This window comes from Pogoniulus pusillus, chromosome 42 (assembly GCF_015220805.1).
Source record: "Pogoniulus pusillus isolate bPogPus1 chromosome 42, bPogPus1.pri, whole genome shotgun sequence".
In the NCBI taxonomy this organism is placed as follows: Eukaryota; Metazoa; Chordata; class Aves; order Piciformes; family Lybiidae; genus Pogoniulus; species Pogoniulus pusillus.
The window spans coordinates 654,991-681,773 of NC_087305.1; the positions used below are offsets into that span (position 1 = coordinate 654,991).

General features: G+C 61.7%; 1 protein-coding gene across 2 annotated transcripts; it reads right to left on the minus strand.

Annotated features, from left to right (window-relative positions):
* Window positions 1-1,101: 1,101 nt before the first annotated feature.
* On the minus strand, window positions 1,102-24,471 carry PLEKHA2 (pleckstrin homology domain containing A2). 2 transcript variants are annotated; one of them, XM_064175573.1, is made up of 12 exons: window positions 24,392-24,471; window positions 17,987-18,150; window positions 15,810-15,866; window positions 12,914-12,962; window positions 12,052-12,149; window positions 9,410-9,556; window positions 5,993-6,139; window positions 5,815-5,883; window positions 5,603-5,673; window positions 2,935-2,998; window positions 1,906-1,983; window positions 1,102-1,505 (listed from the first exon to the last, which is right to left on the minus strand). In XM_064175573.1, the coding sequence occupies exons 2-12, from the start codon at window positions 18,125-18,127 to the stop codon at window positions 1,161-1,163; spliced, it is 1,266 nt and encodes a 421-aa protein (XP_064031643.1). In that variant the 5' UTR covers window positions 18,128-18,150; window positions 24,392-24,471; the 3' UTR covers window positions 1,102-1,160. The 2 variants fall into 2 exon arrangements, with proteins under 2 accessions (XP_064031643.1, XP_064031641.1); XM_064175571.1 differs by lacking the exon at window positions 24,392-24,471 and adding an exon at window positions 24,098-24,170.
* Between the last annotated feature and the right edge of the window lie 2,312 nt (window positions 24,472-26,783).

Sequence of the window (26,783 nt, forward strand, 5' to 3'; positions counted from 1 at the left end):
CCAACAGAAAAAAAAGGGAAAGCAGCTTCATGCCAGAGGTGTTCAGTTGCTGAACAACTCCAGCCTAAACCTTTCCCATCCCATCGTGTGCTGCTTTCCCTGGGGCAAGGGTGGGCACTGCCCTGGCCAAAGCTCTTCGCTTGGGCACCCCAAGTCTGGCCAAGAGCCCTCAAAGGGAGGGTGAAGCAGCACCTGGCCCTGGCTGGGCAGGCTGCAGGCTCCAAGGCTGGCAGCAGGCACAGAGAGCAGGAAGCTGTGTCCTTGCTGGGTACCCAAGGCTGGCATCCAGACTGTGGGGTGAAGATGCCAGCCAGTCCTGCTGCCAAGGGAACACCTGGATTTTCTCCTTGCTCTTTATCACATCTCCTGCAGGAGCTGATCTGGAGCAGTTCACATTGCCTCAGCCACTTCTGCTCCTTTCCAGTCAAGGGCAGGCAGCAGGGAGTGGGCTGGTGTAGTCCTCCCAGCCCCACTGCCCACTCTCTGCTTTCACTGCTTTCTGCTAAAAGCACTTTTCTGGCACAGCTTCCAGCCACACGGCACAAATCCACCACCAGGAGCCACCACCACGCTGCTGCCTGCCCAGGCCAGTACCAAGAAGCCTTCTGGAGGGGCTGAGCATAGACCCTGCCAGTGATGGGCTTCAACAGGGCTAAAAAGACCATTAAAAGCCAACAAACTCGCTGAGGCAGAGCTGCCCTCTCAGGGGAAAGCCACCAGACAGGAAGGTGCAGAGGTGCAGTGTGCCCCTTGTGCAGGCAGCTGCAGGCTGGCATCTCCCTGGCACTGCCCAGCAAGGCTGAGCAGTAGGGGAGGGCAGAAGAATGTCTCTGCAGACAGGAGGCCACACTCCCCCCGACGCCCCCAGGACGCCCTGGCTGCTGCCTCCGGGCTCGGCTCTGGGGCAAGCAGTGAGGTGGCAGAGGATGCTCCTTCCTCAGGCCGTGCTGGGGACAGCTTCCAGACCGTGGAGTCGCCTGGGAGAAGGCCAGGCAGGAGCAGGCAGGACCCCGGGACACAGGTCCAGCTGGATCCTGTGCTGGAATGCTGGAGGGAAAGGGCAACTTCGCCCTCAGAGCGAGCTCGGCCCAAGCTGGGGGAGCAACCCCCAGCGGGACCCCCGGCGGGCAGGGAGCCGGCAGGCGGCGCCGGGGGGCGGCTCAGACGTCGGAGGTCCGGATGCTGTCATCGTCCAGGTCGAAGGCAAAAGGCTTCTCCTTGAGGTGCTGCGGCTCGGACCTGTGCCGCAGGCGCCTGCCCGCCGCGGCCCCGGCGTGGCGCTCGGCGGGGGCTGGCAGGAAGGCAGAGTCCCCCAGCGGCACTGCCATGGGCTCCTGCGCCAGCTGCTTGCCCTCTGCCTGCGGCACCGGCGTCCAGGGCTGCCAGGAGGAGGTGGAAGGGGCTCTGCACAATCCTCTCCTCTCCTCCGCCGCCTGCCTCTGCTGCGGCGGGGCCGAGGAGCCGCCGGTCCTGCCCACGGAGGTGGATCTCACGAAGGACATCTCCTGCGTGGGGAGACAGGAGGTGAGCACGGGCTGGGGCTGGGGTCTGAGTGTGCACTGGGGGCAGCGGCTCAGAGAGCTCAGGGGAGCTGGCCCAGGCTCTTTAGCACACCCTGCTCAGAGGCAAAGCAGCCCTAAGCAAGGCGAGAACCGAACCCAGCAGCACTTTGCTTTGGCTCTCGCCCACCCCACGGAGCAGAGCAGGCTGCAGGCAGCTCCACTCCAATGCCTGACTCCCACTTTTCCAAGGAAACCTATCCAAGGACTGGCAAAGAGACCACGAGAGGGCAGGGATCTCGCCCCGGCGTGGGCTGAGCCAGCACTTACACAAACCACGCCACAAATGCCTCGGACGCTGGCACCGCCTTCACTTGACACCAGACATGAAGCCACAAGGACCTACCCTGGGACGGGTTTTGAGGGCCTGCACTGCCCCCGAGATGACCCTGATCCAGCTGTGCATGTCCTCGGGGCTGTCTGCCTGCAAAACACACCAGCACCAGTGAGCCTTTGCCTCCTGTGAGCCCCCAGTGCAGCCAGAGCTGGTGGCCAGCACGGGGAGGACACACAAATGGATGGGCTGCCAGCTCCCCAGGGTGCTTCCTACTGACCCATCCCTGCTCAACAGCCACTGCCCCTCCCTCTCTGCCCCCAGAAGGGACCTGGGGAGCCAACTCCACACACTGCTGCATTTCTGCATCAAGAACAGAAGGGGAAAGAATCGCTGAGGTGTGCCCAACCCTGTTCCTGCTCCTGCTCCTGCTCCTGCTTCTGCTCCTACAGCAGCTCCGAGTTTGCATCCTGCCACGAGCCTGCCTGGGGCTGAGCCCTGCAGGCAGCAGGGTCCTGGGGGGCTTGGCCCTTGCAGATGTGCACCCAAGGCAGTCACACTGCACTGACTACTCCCTGGGGTCTCACAAGTGCTGAGAGCAGCATGCACAGCACCCCCAGCCTGCTGCCTCCTCCTGCCCAGCTCAACCAGCAGCTGGGAGACCAACTTAGAATCACAGAGTTGCTGGGGATGGAAAAGCCTCCTAAGATCAGAGCCCAACCACCAACCCAGCACCACCACAGCCACTGAGCCATGTCCCCAAGTGCCATGGCCATAGGCTTTGTGAACACCTCCAAGGACAATGACTCCACCAGCAGCTTAAGGTCCCTCTCCAGAGTGGAGAGCTCTGGGGCAGGAGAGGTGCAGCCCCAGCCCCAGGCACTCCCTGTGCTCATCAGATCACCCTGTGCCTGTACTCTGCTTCTTCCTGCTCACACAAATAGCCCAAGGGGAGAAGTGAAACCCCCCAGCAGCTCTCCCTTGCCACCCAGGGCTGGTACAGGCTCAGCTGCTGAAGCCTGCTGTGGGACAGTCCCATTGCAGCAGCTCTGGAGAGCCAAACCTGCTGCCCAGCAAAGCAACTGGTCCCTGCTGCCTCACCTGGATGTAGAAGGTCCTGGAGCTGGTTATGATTTCAAAGAGGTTGTCCCTCATCAGGAGGTCCCTAGGAACAGTGAGAAAGAGAGGGTCACAAGGCAGAGGTCACCATGGATGGGAGGGCATCAATCTGTGCTTACCCTCACCCCTAGAGCACAGTGGGGAGATGCTGAAGGTAAACCTTGGGGCTCACTGGGATTAGGAGAAGACTCCAGCTCCCCACAGCCCTTCAGCTCTGCACACAGCCCATGGGCAGGCAAACCCTGCCCCTCCCTAGGCCCTTAATCCACCTCACTCAGCTCACATAAGAGCAACCAACCCAAAGATGTATCAATAAATTCTCTTTTTGTCTTCTCAGCTCATTTTCCACTGCAACTCTTCAACTCGCTTTGATTCCATCAGTGCTGGCTGCAATAAATCGTTCCCAAGATGCTGTGCAGCTGCCTGCATCTTTAAGGACAACACCTCCTGGTGTCCTGTCTGTGCTCTGGGAACAGCTCTCTTCTCACACCATGCCAAGCTGTTCACTGTGCCCCACACTCTCTAATCTGGGCAGAGAAGGAGCTGCAGGAGCAGCCTGCCCAGCAGAGACAGCAATCGGTGCCAGGGGAAGAGAGGATGGGCAATATCCTGCATCCAGCCACACTGCCCTGGCCCCTTCCATGGAGCTGAGACACAAAAGCAAGGGGCAGCAGCTGCTGTTTGAGTCATAGAAACAACCAGGTTGAAAGAGACCTCCAAGTTCATCCAGTCCAACCTAGCACCCAGCCCTGGCCAACCAACCAGACCATGGCACTAAGTGCCCCACCCAGTCCAATCCCAGGGCATTGGAGCCCATTCCAATGCCAATCTCTCTTGCTGTGAAGAACTTCCTCCTCACATCCAGCCTGAGCCTGCCCTGCCACAGCTTCAGCCTCTGTCCCCTTCTCCTGGCCCTGGCTGCCTGGCAGCAGAGCCCAACCCCACCTGGCTACAGCCTCCCTGCAGGCAGCTGCAGGCAGCAATCAGCTCTGCCCTGAGCCTCCTCTGCTGCAGGCTGCACCCCCCCAGCTCCCTCAGCCTCTCCTCACAGGGCTGTGCTCCAGGCCCCTCCCCAGCCTTGCTGCCCTGCTCTGGGCACCTTCCAGCAACTCAACAGCTCTCTGCAATGGAGGAGCCCAGAACTGGGCACAGCACTGCAGGGGTGGCCTGAGCAGTGCTGAGCACAGGGCAGAAGCAGCTCCCTTGTCCTGCTGCCCACACTGCTCCTGAGCCAGCCCAGGATGCCATTGGCTCTGCTGCCCACCTGGGCACTGCTGCCTCCTCTGCAGCTCCTCTCTCCCAGCACCCCCAGGGCCCTCTCTGCCTGCCTGCTCTCAGCCACTCTAGCCCCAGCCTGGAGCTGCTTGAGGTTGTTGTGGCCAAAGTTCAGAACCCTGCCCTTGGCCTTGTTCAGTCTCATCCCCTTGGCCTCTGCCCACCCATGCAGCCTGCCCAGGTCCCTCTGCAGGGCTCTCCGACCCACCAACAGAGCCTGCTCCTAGCTTGGTGCCAGCTGCAAACTCACTGCTGGGGGACTCAATCCCCTGCTCCAGATCATCAATAAAGATATTGATCCAGACTGGGCCCAGCACTGATCCCTGGGGCACACCAGTGGTGCCAGCTGCCAGCTGCATGTGGCACCATTCACCACCACTCACAGTCCTTGCAGGCTCCCTGAAGGAGGCAGCTGAGTTCCCTCCCTGCCCTCCTCTGGTTCAGCTCCTCAGGGAGCTGCTTCCCACCAGTGGCTGGAGCTGCCCCAGGGCAGGGAAACACAAATGGGAGCACAGGATCATAGAATGTCAGGGGCTGGAAGGGACCTCCAAAGATCATCTGGTCCAGCCCCCCCTGCCAGAGCAGAGCACACAGGAACACATCCAGGCAGGCTTTGAGTATCTGCAGAGAGGGAGACTCCACAGCCCCCCTGGGCAGCCTGTGCCAGGGCTCTGGCACCCTCCCAGGGCACAAATTCCTCCTCCTGTTTCCATGGAGCTTCCTCTGCCTCAGCTTGCACCACTGCCCCTGTGCTGTCAGTGGGCACCACTGGGCAGAGCTGGCTCCAGCCTCTGCCACTCACCCCTTACATATTTATAAACATGAAAGAGGTCACCACTTAGCCTCCTCCTCTCCAAGCTCCCAGCCCCAGCTCCCTCAGGCTCTCCTCATAAGGAAGATGTCCTTCATCATCCCTGTGGCTTTGCACTGGACTCTCTCAAGCAGCTCCCTGTGCTTCTTGAACTGGAGTGGGGGCAGAACCGGGCACAGTACTCCAGCTGAGGCCTCACCAGGGCAGAGTAGAGGGGAAGCAGAGCCTCCCTCGACCTGCTAACCACAGCCCTTCTGATCCACCCCAGCAGGGCAGTGCCCTCCTGGCCACCAGAGCACACTGCTGCATTACCCAGACTTGACCAGGCACTCGTGGGTCTAATCCACCCCAGCAGGGCAGTGCCCTCCTGGCCAGCAGAGCACACTGCTGCATTACCCAGACTTGACCAGGCACTCGTGGGTCTAATCCACCCCAGCAGGGCAGTGCCCTCCTGGCCAGCAGAGCACACTGCTGCATTACCCAGACTTGACCAGGCACTCGTGGGTCTAATCCACCCCAGCAGGGCAGTGCCCTCCTGGCCAGCAGAGCACACTGCTGCATTACCCAGACTTGACCAGGCACTCGTGGGTCTTGCAGACATCCTTCAGGAGGACCGACCGCAAGGGCTCCTTGTCCTGTGGAGACCAAAGGGGACAACGATGGGCATGGCTGGCTCCTGGGGGGGGGATGTGCCTCCCCTAGAGCTGGCACTGCAGCCCCAGAGCTCTGCTTGGAAGCAGCTGGCCCCAGGCAGGGGCTGGGGAGGCTTTGCTCACCTGCTCGCACTTGTAGTAGCTGATGGAGAGCTCATCCAGAACGAAGTAGCGACGCTTCCAGCTCTTCCGCTGGCAAGGGGAGGAGGAAGCTGCTCGGTGCTGCAGCCAGAGCATCCCTGCACACCCCCCGAGCTGAGCAGCCCCCCCCTGCCTCTGGCACAGCGCCCCCAGCACTCACCACGTTGCCCTGCTTGACGCAGTAGCCGCTCTTGAGGATGGGTAGCCCAGCAGGAGGTTTGGTGGCCGAGGTGGGGATGTAGCTCTGGGACCGCCGCAGCAGGGGGTGGGCAGCCAGGTCAGTGCCCTCCCCTCCACCCCCCCCGTTCTGCAACAGAGAGCACAGAGTGATGGGGAGCCAGGAGAGAGGGGGGAGGGGGAATTCCCTGCTGGGAGGGAGGAACTGGAGGTGGTGAGGCTGAAGAGGAGGCTGAGAGGAGACCTCATTGCCCTCTACAGCTGCAGTGAGGTGGAGCTTGGTCTCTTCCACCTAGGAGCAAGTGATAGGACAGGAGGAAATGGCCTGGAATTGTGCTGGGGGGGGTTAGGTTGGAGAGGAGGGAAAATGTCTTTGCTGCCAGAGTGGTCAGGGACTGGCACAGGATGCCCAGGGAGGTGGTGGAGTCCCCAACCATGGAGGTGCTCAGGAAACCTGTGGCCATGGCACTCGGGGCCACGGTGGGACTGGGTTGATGTTGGACTGGATGACCTCAGAGAGCTTTTCCAAGCCAAACAATCCTACGGTTCTGTGACACCTGAGGTGGGGGAAAGGCAACCTGAAGCAAGCCCCAAGCACACTGCTGCATGCCAAGGGCCAACTGCAATGCCTGGGCATGGGCAGGGAAATGAAGCAGAGAGCAGAGCTGATCTTATCTCCCTGCACTGCAGCTTTTCAGCCTGAGCACCACTCACCCTTTGGCAGCCACCTGTTAAAAACAACCTTCAGACACTGGAAAGGCTACAGGAAAGCCAAGTGGGGGCTGAAGGAGCTCCCTCTGGGCTGTGGAGCTGAAGGACTTCATCTTCCTGGCTTATCAAAGACCAGGAGGTGTCCTGATTGCACCACAGACCTCCCCGGGGGGATGGGCAAGGGATGAGGAGCAACTCAGTCTGGCAGAGGGAAGCAGGACAAAGCCACCAGCTGGAAGCTGGAGCAGCCAAACCCAGTCTGGACAGCAGGGAAGTCTCCCGGCTGGAAAAGGCAACCTGTGATGGGAATAAACTGCTCAGGAAAGCCATCAAGGCCCCACCTTTACACAGCCAAATTCCCCCCAGAGAGCTGATGCTTGGGGTGCAGGTAGCTTCCCCGGGGCCAGGCTGCCTCTCCATGAGCACAGCACTCTCAGCTGGGCACAGACAGGGCACAGACACAGCTGTGCACCCAGCACCCAGCCCCTGGCTCAGCCCAGCTGCATCCCAAGGGCTGGATCCTGCCCCACTGCCAGCAGCACCCTCCCTTTCCCCTCAGCAGAGGATGGCTGGGAGCTGAAACATCTGCACTCATCTCCTTCCCCCATCCCTCCAACCCCTTCCCCCAGCTCTGTGCTGAGGTTTGAGCATTGCCATGGCAGCCAGGGCGGCTCTGGCCACCGCCACCCTTATAAGGCGCTCGATCGCTGCGCCTGCTGGTGTGGTTAACCAGCGACCTGCCTGCCCTGCGCCCTCCAGCACCTTTCAGAGCTGCTCTGCTTGCTCCAGGACAGAGAGGAGCAGCTGTGTGGCTGGCCCCAAACTGCCACCCAGCACCTCTGCAGCGTGGCCAGTAAGGGGGAGCCAGCAGACCCCCTGGCCTGGGCTGCACTGGGGCTGTGAGACGTGCCCAGGGCTGGGCTGGCTGCTGCAAGAGGCAGAGGGGCAGCAGGAGCTGGGGTGGGGATGCTGCTGCCCAGCCTCAGGTGCAGGTGGAGTGTGAGGCTCCCACTCACTGTGGTCCCAGCAGAGCCAGGAAACCACTGACACACCCAGGAAGCTGCAGGGCAGGAAAAGTCATTGCACGGGGGAGAGGCTGCAAGGGTACGGAGGAGATTCCAGCAGCTGTGGTGCAGCACTGCTGAAAGCCCCTCGGTGAAAGGAGGGAACCAGGCAAGGGCTGAGGATGGAGCTTGTGGCTCTGGGGAGGTGGTAGCTGGGGGCAGGAGGAGACAGAGTCAAGAGTTGGCAACAAGCAGCAGCTTTAACTCACTGGCAGAAGAAGAGCCACAGGGCTGGCTGCTGCCACTTGTTGGCACACAGGGAGCAAGTTGGGGAGTCAGAGCCTGCCCTGCACCCCTGGGCTAAGGCTCCAGCAGCATCCCACAGGAACTGGCAGCAGGAAGGGATGGCTGGAGCCAAAGTGACCTCAGACCCCAAAGCCTGTGGCCAGGGAAGTGTTAAAACTGCTGCCAGCAGCTCCTGCTGCAGTGATCTCATCCTCTGCTGCTCTGTTTTTAGTGCTGCCACTGATAAGAGCTGAAGTGAGAGCCAGAGCAGGACCAGGGCCCAAAGGTGGAAGACACCAACAGCCACCTGTGTGCCCAGGCACATGCCAAGGGGGTGCAGAGCCGTAGTGAGTGGGGCCAGCCTCTGCCACAACCACCTCAGTGGCTGGAAGGGACCCTTCAAGCACATCTTGTCCAACCCCCTGCTCTCAGCAGGGACACCTCCAACTAGAGCAGGCTGCTCAGGGTCCCATGGAGCCTGACCTTAAATGTCTGCAGGGATGGGACCTCAAGCACAGCCCTGGGCAGCCTGTGCCAGTCTCTCACCACCCTCATGGTGCACAACTTCCTCCTGGTGTCCAACCTAACCCTGCCCTGCTCCAGTTCCACACCACTGCCCCTTGTCCTACCCCCACAGGCCCTTCTGAACAGTCCCTCCCCAGCTTTCCTGGAGCCCCTTCAGGTACTGAAAGGCTACTCTAAGGTCTCCCTGGAGCCTTCTCTTCTGCAGGCTGAACAGCCCCAGCTCTCCTGCCTGCCCCCATAGGAGAGGTGCTGCAGCTCTCTGAGCACCTTTGTGGCCCTCCATCAGCCCCTCTCCAGCAGGTCCAGGTCTTTCTGGTGCTGTGTTTGGACCCAGGACAGGCAGTTGCACAGTGCAGGCTGGCCAGGAAAGTGAGGGGATTCATATCCCCATCCTCCTCCCCCTCCTCCTCCCCCTCCTCCTCCTCCTCCTCCTCCTCCTCCTCCTCCTAGTCCTCCTCCTCCTCCTCCTCCTCCTCCTCCTCCTCCTCCTCCTCCTCCTCCTCCTCCTCCTCCTCCTCCTCCTCCTCCTCCTCCTCCTCCTCCTCCTCCTCCTCCTCTTTCTCCTCCCCACACTCCCTCATCTCATCACACCTCAGAGCAGACAAAGGGGAGGTGCTCCAGGGTGCCAAGTGCAGCTATTTATACAGCCCTGAGTGGGAAAGGTTTGCAGGCACCAACCTGGTTTCCTCTAGAAGCCACAGTGGCAAATCAGCCTCCCCACAGTCAAACCCAGCAAGTACCTCCAGCCCCGTGCCCAGATCTGCCCTGGAGCCCAGACCCTGCACCCCAGGCCATGGCACCCATGTCCAGGAGCTCTGCTGCTCCAAGAGGTGGGTCAGAGAGCAGCAGATGGCACAGGGCTCCTGCCAGCTCACCTGGTTGATGGAGATGGGAGTGTGGACCACCACCCCACCAATGATCTCTGTTTTGTAGGCCACTTGGGGCTTCCTCTCCTGGGCCTGGGGCACCACTGGAGGCTTCACTATCTCCGTGGCTGGTGGGATGCTGCCACCCTTTGGGACCTACAGGAGAAGGAAAGGGGTGAAGGGCACAGGTGTGACTCTGCCAGGCAGCCCCATGCCAGCAGCAGACACCATGGTCTCTGTCCTCCCAACCTAAAGGCAGCTTTGTTGCCCTTCTCTGGGCATGCTCCAGCTCCTCAATGTCCTCCTCAGAGTGAGGGGCACAGCACTGAACCCAGTACTCAAGAGGTGGCCTCAGCAGTGCTGAGCAGAGGAGGACAATCACATCCCTCGACCTGCTGGCCACACTATTTCTGACCCAAGCCAGGATGCTGTTGGCCTTCTTGGCCACTTGGGCACACAGCTGGCTCATGCCAGCACCCCGGGGGTGGAACTGCATCTCTGCAGGCAGCAGGACACTGGGGGCATGTGCCAGGGCAGCACTGCCACCAGCTCCAGCCTCCTGAAGCAGACTCCCTTGTCACAGTCACACCAGCCTGCTGCACACCTCACACCTTCAGCCCCTGAGGGCATGCAGAGGGCATGCAGGGTGAGGAAGCACAGGAACTGGTTTGCCAAGAGCAAAGGAGAAGTCTCCATGAGAAGCAGAAGTTGAATCTGGGTCTCTGCACCAGGGGCAACAACCCAACCCCTGCCCCATCCTTCCTGCCCCAGTGCCCTCAGCTGCTCCTCAGCATCCTCAGGCCCAAGGCCCTTCACCAGCCCAGCTGCTCTCCCTTCACAGCATCACAGTCTCACAGCATCACCAAGGTTGGAAGAGACCTCACAGCTCATCAAGTCCAACCCTTTAGCACAGAGCTCAAGGCCAGACCATGGCACCAAGTGCCACGTCCAGTCCTGCCTTGAACAGCTCCAGGGACGGCGACTCCACCACCTCCCCGGGCAGCCCATTCCAGTGGCCAATGACTCTCTCAGGGAAGAACTTTCTCCTCACCTCCAGCCTAAATCTCCCCTGGCACAGCCTGAGGCGGTGTCCTCTCCTTCTGGTGCTGGCCACCTGAGAGAAGAGAGCAACCTCCTCCTGGCCACAACCTCCCCTCAGGCAGTTGCAGACAGCAATGAGGTCTGCCCTGAGCCTCCTCTTCTCCAGGCTAACCAATCCCAGCTCCCTCAGCCTCTCCTCGTAGGGCTGTGCTCAAGGCCTCTCCCCAGCCTCGTTGCCCTTCTCTGGACACATTCAAGCATCTCAATGTCCCTCCTAAACTGGGGGGCCCAGAACTGAACACAGCACTCAAGGTGAGGTCTAACCAGTGCAGAGTACAGGGGCAGAATGACCTCCCTGCTCCTGCTGGCCACACCATTGCTGATGCAGGCCAGGATGCCACTGGCTCTCTTGGCCACCTGGGCACACTGCTGGCTCATGTTCAGGTGGGTATCAATCAGCACCCCTAGACCCCTCTCTGTCTGGCTGCTCTCAGCCACTCCGACCCCAGCCTGTATCTCTGCATGGGGTTGCTGTGGCCAAAGTGCAGCCCTTGGGCCTGCCCCAGCAGAGCCGAGGAGGAGCTCTCCCCTCAGCAAACCCCAGCATGGCAGTGGCACAGGGTCTGGCACAGCTCTGCTGGCAGCCAGCGCCGGGGGCACACAGAGCTCCTGCCCTGCTCACAGGGATTCTCCCCCAGCACGGTGTGGGGGAAGAAGCTGCCCAGGAGCCCTGGCACGGGGGCGCTGCCAGCTGAGCACTGAGCCTGGGCTCTGCTGGGCTGCGTGGGAGCGGGAGCCTGGCACAGCCCTCACGGCAGTGGGCAGCAGCTGAGCAGCACAGGCTCCGGAGTTGCCAGGTCAGTGCCCATCAGCTCACGCTTCTGTGAACCCAACAGCCAGAGCAGGGGGTGGGGGCTGGGGCTGGCACTGAACCTCCTCCACACGCAGCCCACCCCGGCCATGCCCCACAGCGCCGGGCATTGGCTGTGCCCAGGCATGGGCCCCGCAGTGCCAGGGAGAGCCACAATGCAGGGGGTGAGCTAACCAGGGACAAGAGCAGCCTTTGAGAGCTGATGCCAGCAGCTGCCTGTGCCAGATCCCAGCGTCCCCAGAGCAGGCAGGGAGCTCAGAGGCACAGAGTGGTTGGGGCTGAAAAAGCCCTGCAGGATCCTCCAGCATCGGCCCAGGGGCACCAAACCACCTCCCACGGTGCCACGTCCACAGCGTTTCCTGAACACCCCCAGGGAGGGGGCAGCCACAACCTCCCTGGGCAATCTGTGCCAGGGTCTCCCCAGCCTCACTCTCAAGAATTCCTTCCTCATCTCCACTCTCCCCCTCCCCTCTCGCAGCTCAAAGCCATTGTCCCTCCTCCTGGCACTCCAAGCCCTTCTAAAAAGTCCCTCCCCAGCCCTCCTGGAGCCCCTTCAGGGCTGCTCTGAGCTCTCCCTGGAGCCTTCTCCAGGCCGAGCAGCCCCAACTCTCCTGCTGTCCCCATAAGAGGTGACCCCCAGCCCTCTGGAGGGGAAAGTGCAACTCTGCTGGGCACTCCTCGAGCAGCCCAGCAGGGCAGGAGCCCTGGCAGCAGCAGAGGCGAGCTCCACACGACCTACCGTGATCTTACTGGCCCGGTTCAGTGCCTCCACCCAGTCCTGCAGGTCCTTCTGATCGCTGGCTTGCAGGAAATAGCGCTGGGACAGGGCATTGATCACTGCCAGAGGAGGGGACCCCATCAGTGCTCCACAGCAGCACAGCAAACAGAACAATCAATCACCAAGACAGCATCTGCCCAGCCCCAGCCCTGCCTGCAAACCTGGGGCAGCTAACCCCTGGCACAGAAAAGCAGCTGAGGGCTGTGCAGGGCCAGGGGGCAGCTGGATGCAGGGCTGAAGGCTCGACCCAGGGCTGTGGCATGGTCCAAAGTAGGGTTTAATGCTAGGGCTGATGCTCACCCCTTGCACAGGGCACCCCAGAGCCCCCTGGGGACCTTCCCAGCTCAGCACTTGGGTTTTAACTCTCACCCCAAGCCCTGGTGGGGATGCTCTGTGTGCTCTGCCCTTGGCACACAGCCCTCGACCCAAGTATTGCAAAGGCAACATCGTGCCCTCGGGACTAGTCCATGCTTGTGCTGTCCCTCCTGCTGCTCCCAACCCCACTTCGTGGCTCTCACACCAGAAGTCAGGCTTGAGGGCACTTGGGGTGGGGGGCAAAGGCTACAAAATGCCCCTTGCCCGCACCAGCAGGGCCAGGACTGTGTGGAGGCATTAAAAAGGAAACAAAGATTGGCACTGCTGGGGGCAGGGCAGCGCCACAGGGGACATGGAATGGATTCAGCTGAGCAAAGCAGGGAACTGGCACAGAGCAGTCCCACAGGGACCTCCCTCCCCGACCAAGTTCTGCCCTCCCCCCCCCCTTTCCTGTGGGGGTCACAGTGGCAGTGCCACCCAGGGGCTCTGTCTGGGTCCCCTCACTCACCAAAGCAGAAGGGAGTTTTTGGCTTCTGTTTCGGGGTGGCGATGCTCACCTGCAACAGAGCAACGGAGGGAAGGTGGAAGGGGACAGCAGTGCCCAGCTGCATGCCTGCGATGGAGGGGAAGCTGAGCTGACAGGTGGTGTAGCCCTCAGGGCACTGGCACAGGGGGTGCTGGGCTGGCTGGGACCCCCAGCAGCTGAGATGAAGGGCTCATGGGCAGCATGGCACTGGCACAAGGGGTGCTGGGCTGGCTGGGACCCCCAGCAGTCAAGATGCTGGGCTGGTGGGCAGAGTAGTCCTGAGGGCACTGGCACAGAAAAAGCTGTGCTGATGGGCAGCATGGTCTTGAGGGCACTGGCACAGGGGGTGCTGGGCTGGCTGGGCACCCCACACCCAAGATTCTGGGCTGCTGGGCAGTGTGGCCTCAGGGCACTGGCACAGAAGAAGCTGTGCTGCTGGACAGTGTGGCACTGAGGGCACTGGCACAGAGGAAGCTGTGCTGATGGGCAGTGTGGCCTCAGGGCACTGGCACAGAGGAAGATGTGCTGATGGACAGTGTGGCACTCAGGGCACTGGCACAGAAGCTGTGCTGCTGGGCAGTGTGGCACTCAGGGCACTGGCACATCAGGTGCTGTGCTGGCTGGGCACCCCAGCAGCCGAGACAGTGGGCTGCCCGCTGGGGAGCTGGCACATCCCGTGCCCACCAGGACAACACCTGCAGACCGTGAGGCCAGGAGCTGGCTCGGGTGGGGTGCAGCAGGCACCGCATGCAGCGGCGGAGGGGCGGTCCCGGGGGAAGCAGCCCAGAGATGAGGCTTTCACCTCCTGCTGTGCCCCCTGGCACTGGCTGCACTGCCAGGCAAAGAATGGGAAGCTTTCAGCGGGCTGGCAAAGAGGAGGCTCTGCTGGGCTCTGGGCGGCAATTAAGAGGACCGAGGGGACACAGGCAGCGCTTCCTCCCCGGGGAGCAGTAGCCGCTTCGAGCCGAGCCAGGCTCCCTGCGGCTCCGAGCACGGCGCTCAGGGGGCACTTACTCTGCCAGGCTGCCTCCGCCCGAGCCAGCCTCTGATGCTGTACCTTCTACCAAGCAAAGCTCCCTCTTTTTCCTGCTGGCAAAGCCACTGGCACAAGCCAGCCCTGCAGCCTGCCCCCAGACCCTGCCCTCCCGACCGCGACCTACAGGATTCAGCCGGAGGCTCCCTCCGAAAATGGGGAAGGTTCAACCTCCTGAGGTTGCTTCATCTGTGCTGCGTTTATAGATCCTGATTCAGCAGGAGCAGAGAGATCTGCCCAGCGACTCATCCTGCTCCAGCCGGAGCTGAGCCCAGCACGGGCAGCTGCAGCCCCCCACCAGCCAGCAGCAGCTGAGGGGCAGCTCAAGGGACAAGGATGGGGGCAGCTCCACTTTCCCCAGCTCCACACACACCCTGCCCCCCCAGCTCCACTCCCCACAGCTCCATTCCCCCCAGCTCCACTTTCCCCAGCTCCACTCCCCACAGCTCCATTCCCCCCAGCTCCATTCCCCCCAGCTCCACTCCCCATAGCTCCACTTTCCCCAGCTCCATTCCTCACAGCTCCACTTTCCACAGCTCCACACACACCCTCCCCCCCCCAGCTCCACTCTCCACAGCTTCATTCCCCACAGCTCCACTCCCCACAGCTCCACTCCCCATAGCTCCACTTTCCCCAGCACCATTCCTCACAGCTCCACTTTGCCCAGCTCCATTCCCTACAGCTCCACTCCCCATAGCTCCACTTTCCCCAGCTCCACACACACCCTCCCCCCCCCAGCTCCACTCCCCACAGCTCCACTCCTCACAGCTCCACTCCTCACAGCTCCACTTTCTCCAGCTCCATTCCCCACAGCTCCACTTTCCCCAGCTCCACTCCCCACAGCTCCACTCCTCACAGCTCCACTCTCCCCAGCTCCATTCCTCACAGTTCCACTCCCCCCCACTCCCCTCACTCCAGGCTCCAGCCTTGCCACTGCTCACTTACTGCTCTACTTCTGCTGTCCCACGGAGGCAGCTAATGCCACCAAGAGACACAAAGGGCTGAGCTCCCAGGACTCACCCCCCGGGGTGCTGCCCTTCAAGCACAGGGGTGAGCTGCTGGCACTCTCAAATCATCGAATCAGAACTGTCAGGGCTGGAAGGGGCCACAAGGACCATCCAGCTCCAACCCCCTGCCATGGGCAGGGACACCTCACACCAGAGCAGGCTGTGCACAGCCTCATCCAGCCTGGCCTGAAACATCTCCAGGGATGAGGCTTCCACCACCCACCCGAGGCAACCCCTGCCAGCCTCTCAGCACCCTCCTGCTGAAGAACTTCTTCCTAACATCCAGTCTGAATCTCCCCCTTCCAGTTTTGCTCCAAACCCCCACTCCTATCACCACCTGACAGCCTAAAACTCCAACACAAGCAGGCCCTTGGGATCTCTTCTCATCTTCATGGGGTCTGATAAGCCTCCTCCTGCAGAGCTCAGGGGAACTCTCATAGGAGGCTCCACACCAAGGTTGTGTGGACTGAGTGCCAAAGTGAGGAGCACCATGGCACAAGCACCAACCCCAGCTCGATCTGGTGCTGGAGCAGCAGCACTGTGCTGGTTGCCAGCTCCACATCCAGCTCACACCACCATGCTCCTGGCGCTGCCCAGCCCCAGCTGCTCCATGTCCTTCCTCTTCCTGCTGTGCCCCAAGCTCACAGCCTGGCCTGGCTCAGGGGTGAAAGGGCTGCTCCCTCCTTCCCACAGACCCGCTCAGGATGCCCCTGGGGACTCAGCCTGGGCTCAGGCAGGACCATGCCCTCGTGCAGGCCCAGCTGAGTCACTGCCTGCCCCGGGAGAACCACAGAGATGGGCACAGGCAGCACTCACTTTGCCTCCACCCCAGCATTACCTTGGAGATGTAGGTCAGCTGCAGGGATCCGACAGCACCCGCCCCGACGGCCAGGTTCTGCAAGACAGCGCGGGCACGTCAGCGCCAGGGACAGCACCGGGGACAGCACCAGGGCCACAGCCAGGCTGCCATCGGTGGCATCGGGCCAGGCAGCAGCAGCCACAGCCAACCTGCCAGCCTCTGCTGCTGCCCTTCTCTCTGCATCCACTTCACCTGGCATCCCAACCAGCAGCTGGGACTAGCCACACTGTGCTGCACCCAGCGCTGTGCCCTCCTCACAGCCCCAGCCCAGACCCTCCTCACAGCCCCAGCCCAGACCCCCTCACAGCCCCAGCCCAGACCCCATCACAGCCCCAATCCAGACCCTCCTCACAGCCCCAGCCCAGACCCCATCACAGCCCCAGCCCAGACCCTCCTCACAGCCCCAGCCCAGATCCTCCTCACAGCCCCAGCCCAGACCCCCTCACAGCCCCAGCCCAGACCCCATCACAGCCCCAGCCCAGACCCTCCTCACAGCCCCAGCCCAGACCCCCTCACAGCCCCAGCCCAGACCCCATCACAGCCCCAGCCCAGATCCTCCTCACAGCCCCAGCCCAGACCCTCCTCACAGCCCCAGCCCAGACCCTCCTCACAGCCCCAGCCCAGACCCCATCACAGCCCTAGCCCAGACCCCCTCACAGCCCTAGCCCAGACCCCCTCAGTCCCACTCTCTGCCCTGTGCAGCACCACCACAGGTACACAGCAGGCTCCAGGCCCCAACCCACAGCCCCAGGAGCCTGAACTGGTGCCAACAGCAGCCAGGAGGCTTTGGGCAGGCAGCTGGGCACTTCCCCTTCTCCTTTCAAGCAGGCAAAGAAGAACCTGCTGCGAGATGCTGCTCAGGAGGGCAGGTCCCTCCCCCTGCAGGCAGGGCTCCAGCACCGTGGGGTTTCCAGGAGGGTCCCAGAGCTGAGCCTGGGCTCTTGCTCTTTTGAGCTTGGCCACGAGTGCTGGGGCAGCTCCTGGAGGCAGCAGGCAGGACAGGCACAGAGTGCAGCTTCCCCAGCCACCCAGCTCCTGGTCTAAGTGCTTTTCCTGCACCACTTCCAGCAGGAGCAGCATTCCCAGGATAACCTCTCCTTGTCACTGCCCCCAGGACACAAGGGAGAGGCCACACCTCCCACTGGCAGCTTTTCTGCAGGTTGCTGCAAGTTTCTCCAAGGTGCCAGTGGCTCCTGTTAGGTGCTGCTGGAGCAGTCCTGGGACCCACAGATGCCACAGGGAAGGTGCTCTGCTTGGTCATGGTTACACAGCCACAGGGGGCCCCAGCAGGCAACCTACACAGCAGTGCCCTTGGGGACCCCCAGGAGATGTCTCCCCTGGGGCAGCCCAGACTGAAAAACAACCTGCACCTGGGGAGGGAGAATAAACTGCAGCAGCACAGGCTGGGAGGTGACTGCTGGAGAGCAGCCCCAAGGAGAGGGACCTGGGAGTGCTGGGGGAGAGCATCCATGGGCAGCAATGTGCCCTGGGGGCCAAGAGGCCAATGGGGTCCTGGGGGGCATTGAGCAGAGTGTGTCCAGCAGAGCCAGGGAGGTTCTCCTCCCCCTCTGCTCTGCCCTGCTGAGAGCTCATCTTGAGCACTGCCTTCAGCTTGGGGCTCCCCAGTTGCAGAGGGACAGGAACTGCTGGAGAGAGCCCAAGGGAGGGCTGTGAGGATGATGAGGGGAGTGGAGCAGTGCCTGGTGAGGAGAGGCTGAGGGACCTGGGGCTGCTTAGGCTGCAGAAGAGAAGATTGAGAGGGGATTGAATCAATGTTTGTTACTCTCTGAGGGCTGGGGGTCAGGAGGGGGGGACAGGCTCTGCTCTCTGCTCCCTGGGACAGGACAAGCAGCAATGGGTGGAAGCTGCAGCACAGGAGGTTGCAGCTCAGCACAAGGGCAACTTCTTGGCTGGAAGGGTCCCAGAGCCTGGCACAGGCTGCCCAGAGAGGTTGTGGAGTCTCCTTGTGTGGAGCCTTTGCAGGCCTGTCTGGATGTGTTCTGTGTGCCCTGAGCGAGCTTGGATGGTCCTGCTCTGGCAGGGGCTTGGACTGGATGAGCTCTTTGGGTCCCTTGCAAGCTTTAGCACCCTGTGATGCTGTGAAGCTCCATGGACATGCCCAGCACGGCACTGGAGGCACCACGGGAGCCACCCACCTGTGGGTTGTCCATGTACCAGAGCAGGCAGTTGGCCTGGGTGTCCAGGATGAAGTAGCGCCGCAGGAACTTGCCGCAGGTCTCATTCTCCTCAATGTCCAGGAAGCCACAGATGCGGTTCTGGCGATCCAGGTACGGCATTCCGGGCTCCTGCGGGCATCACCCTGCAGGGCAGGGGCAGGCAGGGAGAGCTGGGTGCTGCTGGGTGCCCCAGGCAGCTGCTCCTGCACCCACAGCCACCCCAGCCCCTCGGTGCCACTCACAGTATCACCAAGGTTGGAAGAGACCTCACAGCTCACCAAGTCCAACCCTTTAGCACAGAGCTCAAGGCCAGACCATGGCACCAAGTGCCACGTCCAGTCCTGCCTTGAACAGCTCCAGGGACGGCGACTCCACCACCTCCCCGGGCAGCCCATTCCAGTGCCCAATGACTCTCTCAGGGAAGAACTTTCTCCTCACCTCCAGCCTAAATCTCCCCTGGCACAGCCTGAGGCTGTGTCCTCTCCTTCTGGTGCTGGCCACCTGAGAGAAGAGAGCAACCTCCTCCTGGCCACAACCTCCCCTCAGGTAGTTGCAGACAGCAATGAGGTCTGCCCTGAGCCTCCTCTTCTCCAGGCTAAACAATCCCAGCTCTTCAGCCTCTCCACCCCCACTTGTGCTGGGATGCCAGGAACAGGCTGTGGAGGTTGTGGAGTCTCCTTCTCTGGAGACTTTCAAGACCCATCTGGGTGCATTCCTGTGTGACCTGCACTAGATCATGGTCCTGCTCGGGCAGGGGGATTGGACTCAGTGATCTCTGAGGCCCCTTCCAACCCCAGCATCCTCTGATCCTGTGGTGGATGCCTCCTCTCTGGAGGTGTTCAAGTGCAGGCTGGACAGGGCCTTGAGCTACCTGATCTGATGGGATGGGCTGGGACCAGATGATCTTTCAGGTCCTTTCCAACCCAAACCCTTCTGTGACTCTGCCAGCACAGCTGCTCAGCCTGCATCTGAGCTCACTGAGAGGGAAAGGGAAGGGGCAACCTGCCAGGACTGGGCCAAGCAAGCTCCTGAGCTGAAAACTCAGGCAGCTCCACAGCATGTCCCTCCCCACAGAGGTGCCCATGGCTCCCCCAGCCCCAGCAGCCACCAACCCCACCGCGGGCAGGGAGCCCAGAAGTGTGAATGCCAGCAGGAGGCTCCAAGCAGGGGCTGGGGCTTTGGTTCTCATCCATCTTCTTCCACCACATCCCACATCTGAACAGCCTCCAGGTCCAAACTTCTGACCTGCCCAGAGCCTCTGCTGCCTGTCTCAGGCCTCCACAGCCCACAGCAAAGTCAAACTGCTACTGCTGCATGCTCCCACCACGGGGGAGCTGCCAAACACCAGCGTCACCCAGCATGCCTTGGTGACAAGGAGGGTGCCAGCATGCCAGCCCCGGGTGCAGGCAGGAGCAGGGCAGCTCAGACCAGCAGGCACAGCTGAAACAGCTCAGCAAGGAACTGCAGGGCTTTGGAAACTCCATCACCACACACTGATGACCAAAAGCTTCCCAGCCCAGTGCTGAGGGCACTGCTGGTACAGGGCAGCACCACCACATCCCTCAGAATCAGCCTGCACCCCAACCTGCCCTCCACAGCAGTGGTCCTGTCCCACCAAACCGTGCTCTGGAGAGCTCAGCAGCGTGGGGCAGCCTCATGCCACAGCTTGGCCGCTGCCAGAGCCTGAAGCAGCCACAACAGGATTTGAGGCGAGACACCAGGGCCCTGGGAACGAGTCCCGGAGCAGGCTGCGTGCTGCAGGGAGCCTGAGCACACTCCCAGGAAATGGGAAACAATCTGCAACTCCAGCAGAAACCCCGCGCAGCCAGGATGCTGACTCAGCAGGGCAAGCAATGACCCGGCCAAGCAGGGCCAAGCATGCCACCGGCTCTGCTGCGGGCATCGACCCTCCCCAGCAGTGCCCCCCAAGCCTGGGTGAGCTGAGGGGTCGCCTCCAAGCTCACCTCGGCCGTGGCAGCTGTGAAGGAGCTGCAACAGCAGCCTGCTGGGCAGCCTCCTCTGCAGAAGCTGGAGAAACGGCGTGCCAAGCTGCCACAGCATGGGCATGGCACTTCGGGCTGCCAGGCTAGAGAGCAGGGCAGCCACAACGCCCCTAGGTGGGCTTTGTCCCCCACGGGCACAAGTCACGACGGACCTCCAGCAGTGCTCCCAGTCACGCTGCAGAGGCAGCAGCAGCAGCAGGCACTTTGAGTGGGTGCTCAGTGCCAGCGCTTTAATTTGCGGGTGCCTGATGCCACCCCTTTAATTTACGGGTGCCCGGTGCCACCCCTGCCATTTGCCAGCAGCTCCCACCCACCCTGCGCGGCACAGCTGGCTGCAGAGCCACGGGGAGGGGAGTGCCACAGCAGCCCTGCAACGGGGCTGATGCTCTGCACCACCACCTCCAGCCCTGCGGCAGGAGCAGAGGCAGCGCCCGGAGCCGCGGGCGGGCAGGGGACAGCCCTCAGGCGGGCAGGGGACAGCCCTCGGGAGGGCAGTGCCCCTCGCCCCGGCACGGGGGCAGCAGTTAGCAGAGGGCAGCAGCTGAAGCTGGGGGGGTTTGCCCGGCGGGGAGGGCTGGTGCAGGTGGCAGAAGAGGAGGCTGCAGAGCCCAGGGCAGCTCGAGCAGAAAAAGGAAATCCTATTTCGAGCGGAGGAGCTGCAGCGCAGCGGGGCCCAGGCAGGCATTGTGCAAGGGCTGCGGTGCAGCTGCAGAGGTAGAGGTGGCAGAAAAGGAGGCAACCTCCTGTCAGGACCTCAGGCTTTATCACCAGCCTGGCAGAGATGGGTATCTGGGCTTCTGCCGGGAGGGAAGCTGCCCTGCTTCAGCAGAGGAGTTGGCTCAGCACAACAGCTCTGCCCTGGTGCAAGCCTTACGTGGGCACTCCGCAGGCTGCTGCTTTGCTTTGGGCTTGGCTGCTCTCTGGGTCTATTTGTGGGGGTATTTTTGTGGTGGGGGAAGCACACAGAAAGCAGATTCCCCATGGCCTTCAACCACACCAACAGCTTCAGCACCTACCTCTGCCTCCTCCTGCTAATACAAGGCTAAAGGCTTCTCCTTAACGAGAGGGATGAGAAAGATGTGAGGTGTGCCACAGGCAGGGCAGGGATCGGCCCTCAGGGCTGTGGTGCCAGACCCATGGGACACATCCTGGGACTGCCTGCATTCCCCCTGCCAGCCTCAATTAACGTGGGCCCGGCTGAAAGCTCACAAATGAGCTCCAATTCCCATGGGAGCTGACCTCAGCCCGCACTTGGATATGCAGAACGCTTCAGCTGCTGCAGGCTCACCCTGCAGACCCTGACGCCCAGCCCCTCACAGGCTGCTGGCTCTCTGCTGGCTCTCTCCTTGCAGCCACTGAGAGCTGAACTTCTCCACAGGGCAAGGATAAAAGCAGCACAGAATTATGGAACTGTTTGGGTTGGAAAAGCCCTCTAAGGTGCAGTCCAACCATCAAACCAGTGCCACCACGGCCACCAAACCAGGGCCCCAAGTGCCATGGCCACACATCTCCTGGACACTTCCAGGGATGGGCACTCCACCACCTCCCCAGGCAGCCTGTGCCAATCCCTGACCACCCTTTCAGCAAAGAAACTTTCCCTCATCTCCAACTTAACCTTCCCCTGGCAAATTTGAGGCCATTTCCTCTCCTTCTATCACTTGATCCCAGGGAAGAGAGCCCAACCCCGACCTGGCTCCAACCTCCCCTAAGGGAACTGTAGAGCAACGAGGTCTGCCCTCAGCCTCCTCTCCACACTGCACACCCCCAGCTCCCTCAGCTGCTCCTCACCAGTCCTGTTCTCCAGACCCTTCACCAGCTTCACTGCCCCTCTCTGCTCCCCCTCCAGCATCTCCAGCTTCACCACTGGGTGGCTATTTGGTGCCCCTGCCCAGGGCTTGGTCTGCCCTGACCTTTACTATGCATACAGCACTTGGCAGCAGTATTTCCATGGAAGGACAGAGACCAAACCTGAGTGGGAGGCTAAGAGAGATGTCAGAGAAAAACAGCATCATTTCAAAGCAGGGATAAGCCCCTGGTGGCCTCACAGCACAGAGGTGCTCCAGAGGAGATGCCTTAAGGAAACAGGATGGACATCAACCACACTGGCAATGGGCATGAGAAGCTACCACTGATGAGTGGTGCTCACACCTGATCTGTCACCATCCAACTACAACCTGAACCTCCTTGAGGTGTTCAAGAAAAGCCTGGATGAGGCACTTAGTGCCATGGTTTAGTTGACTGGATAGGGCTGGGTTGGACTGGATGATCTTGGAGATCTCTTCCAACCTGGTTAATTCTATGACCACATCAGGCCCTCAGCACCAGATCCTGCTCATGAATTGTGCCACTTCACAGCAAGGCACATCAGAGAGTCCCAAGACTTTTCCCTCCCTCTCCTGCACCTGACTTCCAGCTTCCCCAGAGCCCACACACCCCACCAAGAAGGGCAACCACTCTCAGGCTCAGCCAAGGAGCTGGGCAGAGCACTCAGGTTTACAGCACCTCTCCCCTGCCTCCTGAGCCACGGGCAAGTGCAAGCCAGGGAGAGACAGGAGGTGTCCAGAGAGCACCCAAAGCCCTCCTGAGGTCACTGCTGGCTCAAAGGCCTCGTGTGCAGCCACACAGCCAGACTTTCCAGGAAGAGCCTCCAGGACACCACTGCTCCATCAGCCCAGCACTGCTGCCTCTGCCCTGCTCTCAGCACTGCCACCACCACAGCAGCAGCAAACGAGGCAAGGGGAGAGCTGATGCTCAGAGCATCAGTGCTGGGCAGAATCATGCAACGGTTTGGGTTGGCAGGGACCTTGAAGATTCATCCAAATCCAACCCCCCTGCCCCGGGCAGGGACACCTTCCTCTAGAAGAGGTTGCTCATGGCTCATAAGCACCTCCTCAGCACCACATCATGGCTCATCGCACCTAGACACAGCCACATCCTCCTCCTCCCTCACGCCCCTGTCCGAACTGCCCCAGTGCCAGTCGGGGTGCAGGTTGACCACCCTGGTTTTGCAGTGCCTAACCTGTGATGCCCACAGCCCCAAGGTAGCCCCGAGGTGACCTCGGCCACACAGGACCGTGGCTTCTAGCCACGGTGGGTGCAGCACCACTTCCTTCTACCTGGCCTCGCAAGAGGAGCTGCCAGAGCTGCAAACTGGCAGAAATCCTGGCAGAGCTCAGCAGCTAACTCCTGCCGATTTGCCTCGATGGAAAAAGGAACCTGTTGGACCTGGGGCCGGGAGCAGGAGGATTCACTTCTTCATCCCACCCCAGGACAGTCAGGGAGCAGGCAGGGCGCAGGCAGGGCGCAGGCAGGGTGCAGGCAGGGAGCAGGCAGGGAGCAGGCAGGGAACAGTCAGGGCACAGGCAGGGCGCAGGCAGGGAACAGTCAGGGCGCAGGCAGGGAGCAGCCAGGGCGCAGGCAGGGAGCAGCCAGGGAGCAGTCAGGGCGCAGGCAGGGCGCAGGCAGGGAGCAGGCAGGGCGCAGGCAGGGAGCAGGCAGGGCGCAGTCGGGGCGCAGTCGGGGCGCAGTCGGGGCGCAGTCGGGGCGCAGGCAGGGCGCAGGCAGGGCGCAGGCAGGGCGCAGCCAGGGAGCAGGCAGGGTGCAGGCAGGGCGCAGGCAGGGAGCAGCCGGACCAGATGCCGATCCCAAGCCCTCCCTGCACATTCGCTGCCGCTCCCACAGATCGCCAGCCCGTGGGAAGCGCCAAACCTCCCCCCCGGGACCCCGTTTTCCCCACGCCGCGGGACCATCCCTGCAGCAGCAACTCCTGCCCCCTCCAGCTCCCCTCTCCGCAAGCACCGACGTGCAGGAGCCACTCGCTTCGCTGCTTCCCCCCCCACCCCTCCCACGCTGAGACACGGGTGGGAGGCTGCCGAGCACCCGCAGCTTCGGCCCCGTCCCTGCGCTCACGGAGCAGCCCCCACGGAGCTGCTGCTACAGCCTCGAGAAAGCACAACCCCCCCCGCACCGCTTCCCCACGGCGTGGCGAGGGCTGCAGAGCATCCCCCCCGCGGTGCGCTCGGCGGATAGGGTCAGGGCAGAGAGGGGTCCCCACGGCTCGGCGCACACGCGTGGCCCCGGCACTCACCCCCGCCGCGTCCCCGGGCTGCTGGCCCCGCGCATGGGCCGGGCGGCCGCGGGGGTGTGCCTGGGCCGCCGCTTTTTTCCGGGTTAATTACACCTCCCATTAGCAAACCCAGCCCCGGATGTGAGTGCGGGGGCGGCCCCGTGGGCCCGTGGGTGGCCGCTCGGTGGCCGCTCCTCTGTCCGCCCGTCCGTCCGCCTGTCTGTCCGCTCGTCTGTCCGCCCGTCCGTCCGCCTGTCTGTCCGCTCGTCTGTCCGCTCGTCTGTCCGCCCGTCCGTCCGCGCCTTCCCCGCGCACCTGCAGCGGCACCGCCTCGGTCCGCGCCCCCGGGCAGCCGCCCTGGGGGTCCCGCCGCGCACTGTGGTGGGAGCCAAGCCTGGTCCTGGTATCCAGCCTGAGCTTGGCACCCTGCCTGCAGGGTGGGGGCGCCCCTCGGACAGCCCCTGCCGAGCCTTGGGGTCGGGACCTTCCTGGCGAATCCCCCCTCAAAAGCAGCCGAAACCCTCGAAGTCAATCACAGCAGCCCCCGAAGCCTGGCAGCTGCCTCTCGGGGGTCGCTGGGGGTACGACTGCGCCCCCAGGAGCAGTGACACTGCCCAGGGCAGAGCCAGCCCGGGGAGCAGCACCTGCACGGGTGGCTGAGGCACCGCGAGTGGGCTCTCAGGCAGGGGAAGCCTGTGCCGATCCCTGACCACTCTCAGCGAAGTTGTTCCTCCTCTCCAACCTAACCCTCCCCTGGCACAATTCCAGGCCATTTCCTCTCCTTCTATCACCTGATCCTAGGGAGCAGAGCCCATCCCCCACCTCACTGCAACCTCCTCTCAGGAAGCTGTAGAGAGCAATGAGGTTTCCTCTCAGCCTCCTCTTCCTCCACAGCTGCTGCTCAGCGGCCAGCGACCCCCTGAGCCTCTCACTGCTGCTAGATAGAGTCATAGAAAGGTTTAGGTTGGAAGAGACCTCAAAGCTCAGCCAGTGCCAACCCTCTGCTATAGGCAGGGACCCCTCCTGCTAGAACAGGTTGCTCAGGGCCTCATCCAGCCTAGTCCTGGGCACCTTCAGGGAGGTTGTGGAGCACAGAAGCACCCAATGTGATCAAAGATCACATTGGGTGCTTCTGTGCTCCACAACCTCCCTGGGAAACTTGTGCCAGGGTCTCACCACCCTCAACCTGTGCCAATGTCTCACCACCTTCACTGCCAAGAATTTCCTCCTAACATCCACTTTCAATCTCCCCTCTGCCACTTCAAACCCATTCTTCCTCCTCCTGCCATTCCAAGACCTTGCCAACAGTCCTTCCTCAGCCCTCCTGTAGCCCACTTCACATCCTGGAAGGCCACTCCAAGGTCTCCTGGAAGATCACAGAGAGAGTGATTGGCATTGGAATGGGCTGCCCAGGGAGGTGGTGCAGTGCCCATGGCTGGGGGTGTTGAAGCCAAGCCTGGATGGGGCACTGAGTGGCCTGGGTGAGAGGTTGGAGTGGATGATCTTGGAGCTCTCTTCCAGCCTGCTTGGTTCTGTGATTCTGTGTTTCCCCAGGACCTCTGCAGTGCACTGTGTCTGTGACAGGCTGGTAGCTGCTCTCTGCTGTGACAGACTGTGGTTTTGGGGTGGTGACACAGGCCTGGAGCAGAGTCACACACAGATGAGCACAGATGGTTCCTGCAGCAGCGTTTGGGCAACCTCCTGCAATGTGGAAAGGGTGAAAAATAAAGATGTTAAATAACACCTTTGGGTCTAAAACTGAGCCAGGCCAGAGGAGGCAGCAGGGGCTGGGGCAGTGTTTGCTCAGCAGCACCTTGCATGGCACTGTCCTGACCAACCTGCAGCTGCTCTGGGGCAAAACCATCTTCAAATGCAGCCTCAAAAGTGGAGTTTGGCTTGAAGTGAAAGAAGGAAAGCCCCAGGGCAAAGGTATGTGCTGGGCTGCAGCAGGAGCAGTGTGGGCACAGGGCAAGGGAGGGGATTCTGCCCCTTGGCTCTGCTCTCCTCACACCCCACCTGCAGTCCTGGGGGCAGTGCTGCAGCCCCCAGCACAAGCAGCACATGGAAGTGTTGGAGCCAGCCCAGAGGAGGCCACCAAGATGCTGAGAGGGCTGCAGCAGCTCTGCTCTGAGCACAGGCTGAGAGAGTTGGGGCTGTGCAGCCTGCAGAGGAGAAGGCTTCCAGGAGAGCTTGGAGTGGCCTTGCAGGAGCTGAAGGGAGCTGCAGGAGGGCTGGGAAGGGAATATGGACAAGGTCTGGGGATGGCAGGAGGAGGAGGAATGGGTTTGAAGTGGCAGAGGGGAGACTGAAAGTGGATGTGAGGAAGAAGTTGTTTGCAGTGAGGGTGGTGAGAGTCTGGCACAGGTTGAGGGTGGTGAGAGACTGGCAGAGGTTGAGGGTGGTGAGACCCTGGCACAGGTTTCCCAGGGAGGTTGGCACTGGCTGAGCTTTGAGGTCCCTTCCAACCTAAACCATTCTATCATTCTATGAGGGTGGAGAAGCACTGGAACAGGTTGCCCATGGAGGTGGTTTGGGCTCCACTCCCTGGAGATACTCAAAGTGATGCTCAGCAGGACTCTGGGCAACCTGATCTAGTTGAAGATGTCCTTGCTGACTGCAGAGGGGGTTGGACTGGATAAACTTTGGATTTCCCTTCCAACCCAGACCATTCTGTGGATTTGGGGAGCAGAGAACACTCCACTCTGCT

Excerpts from the sequence above, each read along its gene's own strand:
- PLEKHA2 (XM_064175573.1), bottom strand. The coding sequence starts at position 18,127 with ATGCCGTACCTGGATCGCCAGAACCGCATCTGTGGCTTCCTGGACATT. Across the intron at positions 12,963-15,809 it reads AGCTGACCTACATCTCCAAG|GTGAGCATCGCCACCCCGAA; the intron begins GTAATGCTGGGG and ends GCTCTGTTGCAG. Across the intron at positions 1,984-2,934 it reads CCAGGACCTTCTACATCCAG|GCAGACAGCCCCGAGGACAT; the intron begins GTGAGGCAGCAG and ends TGTGTTTTGCAG.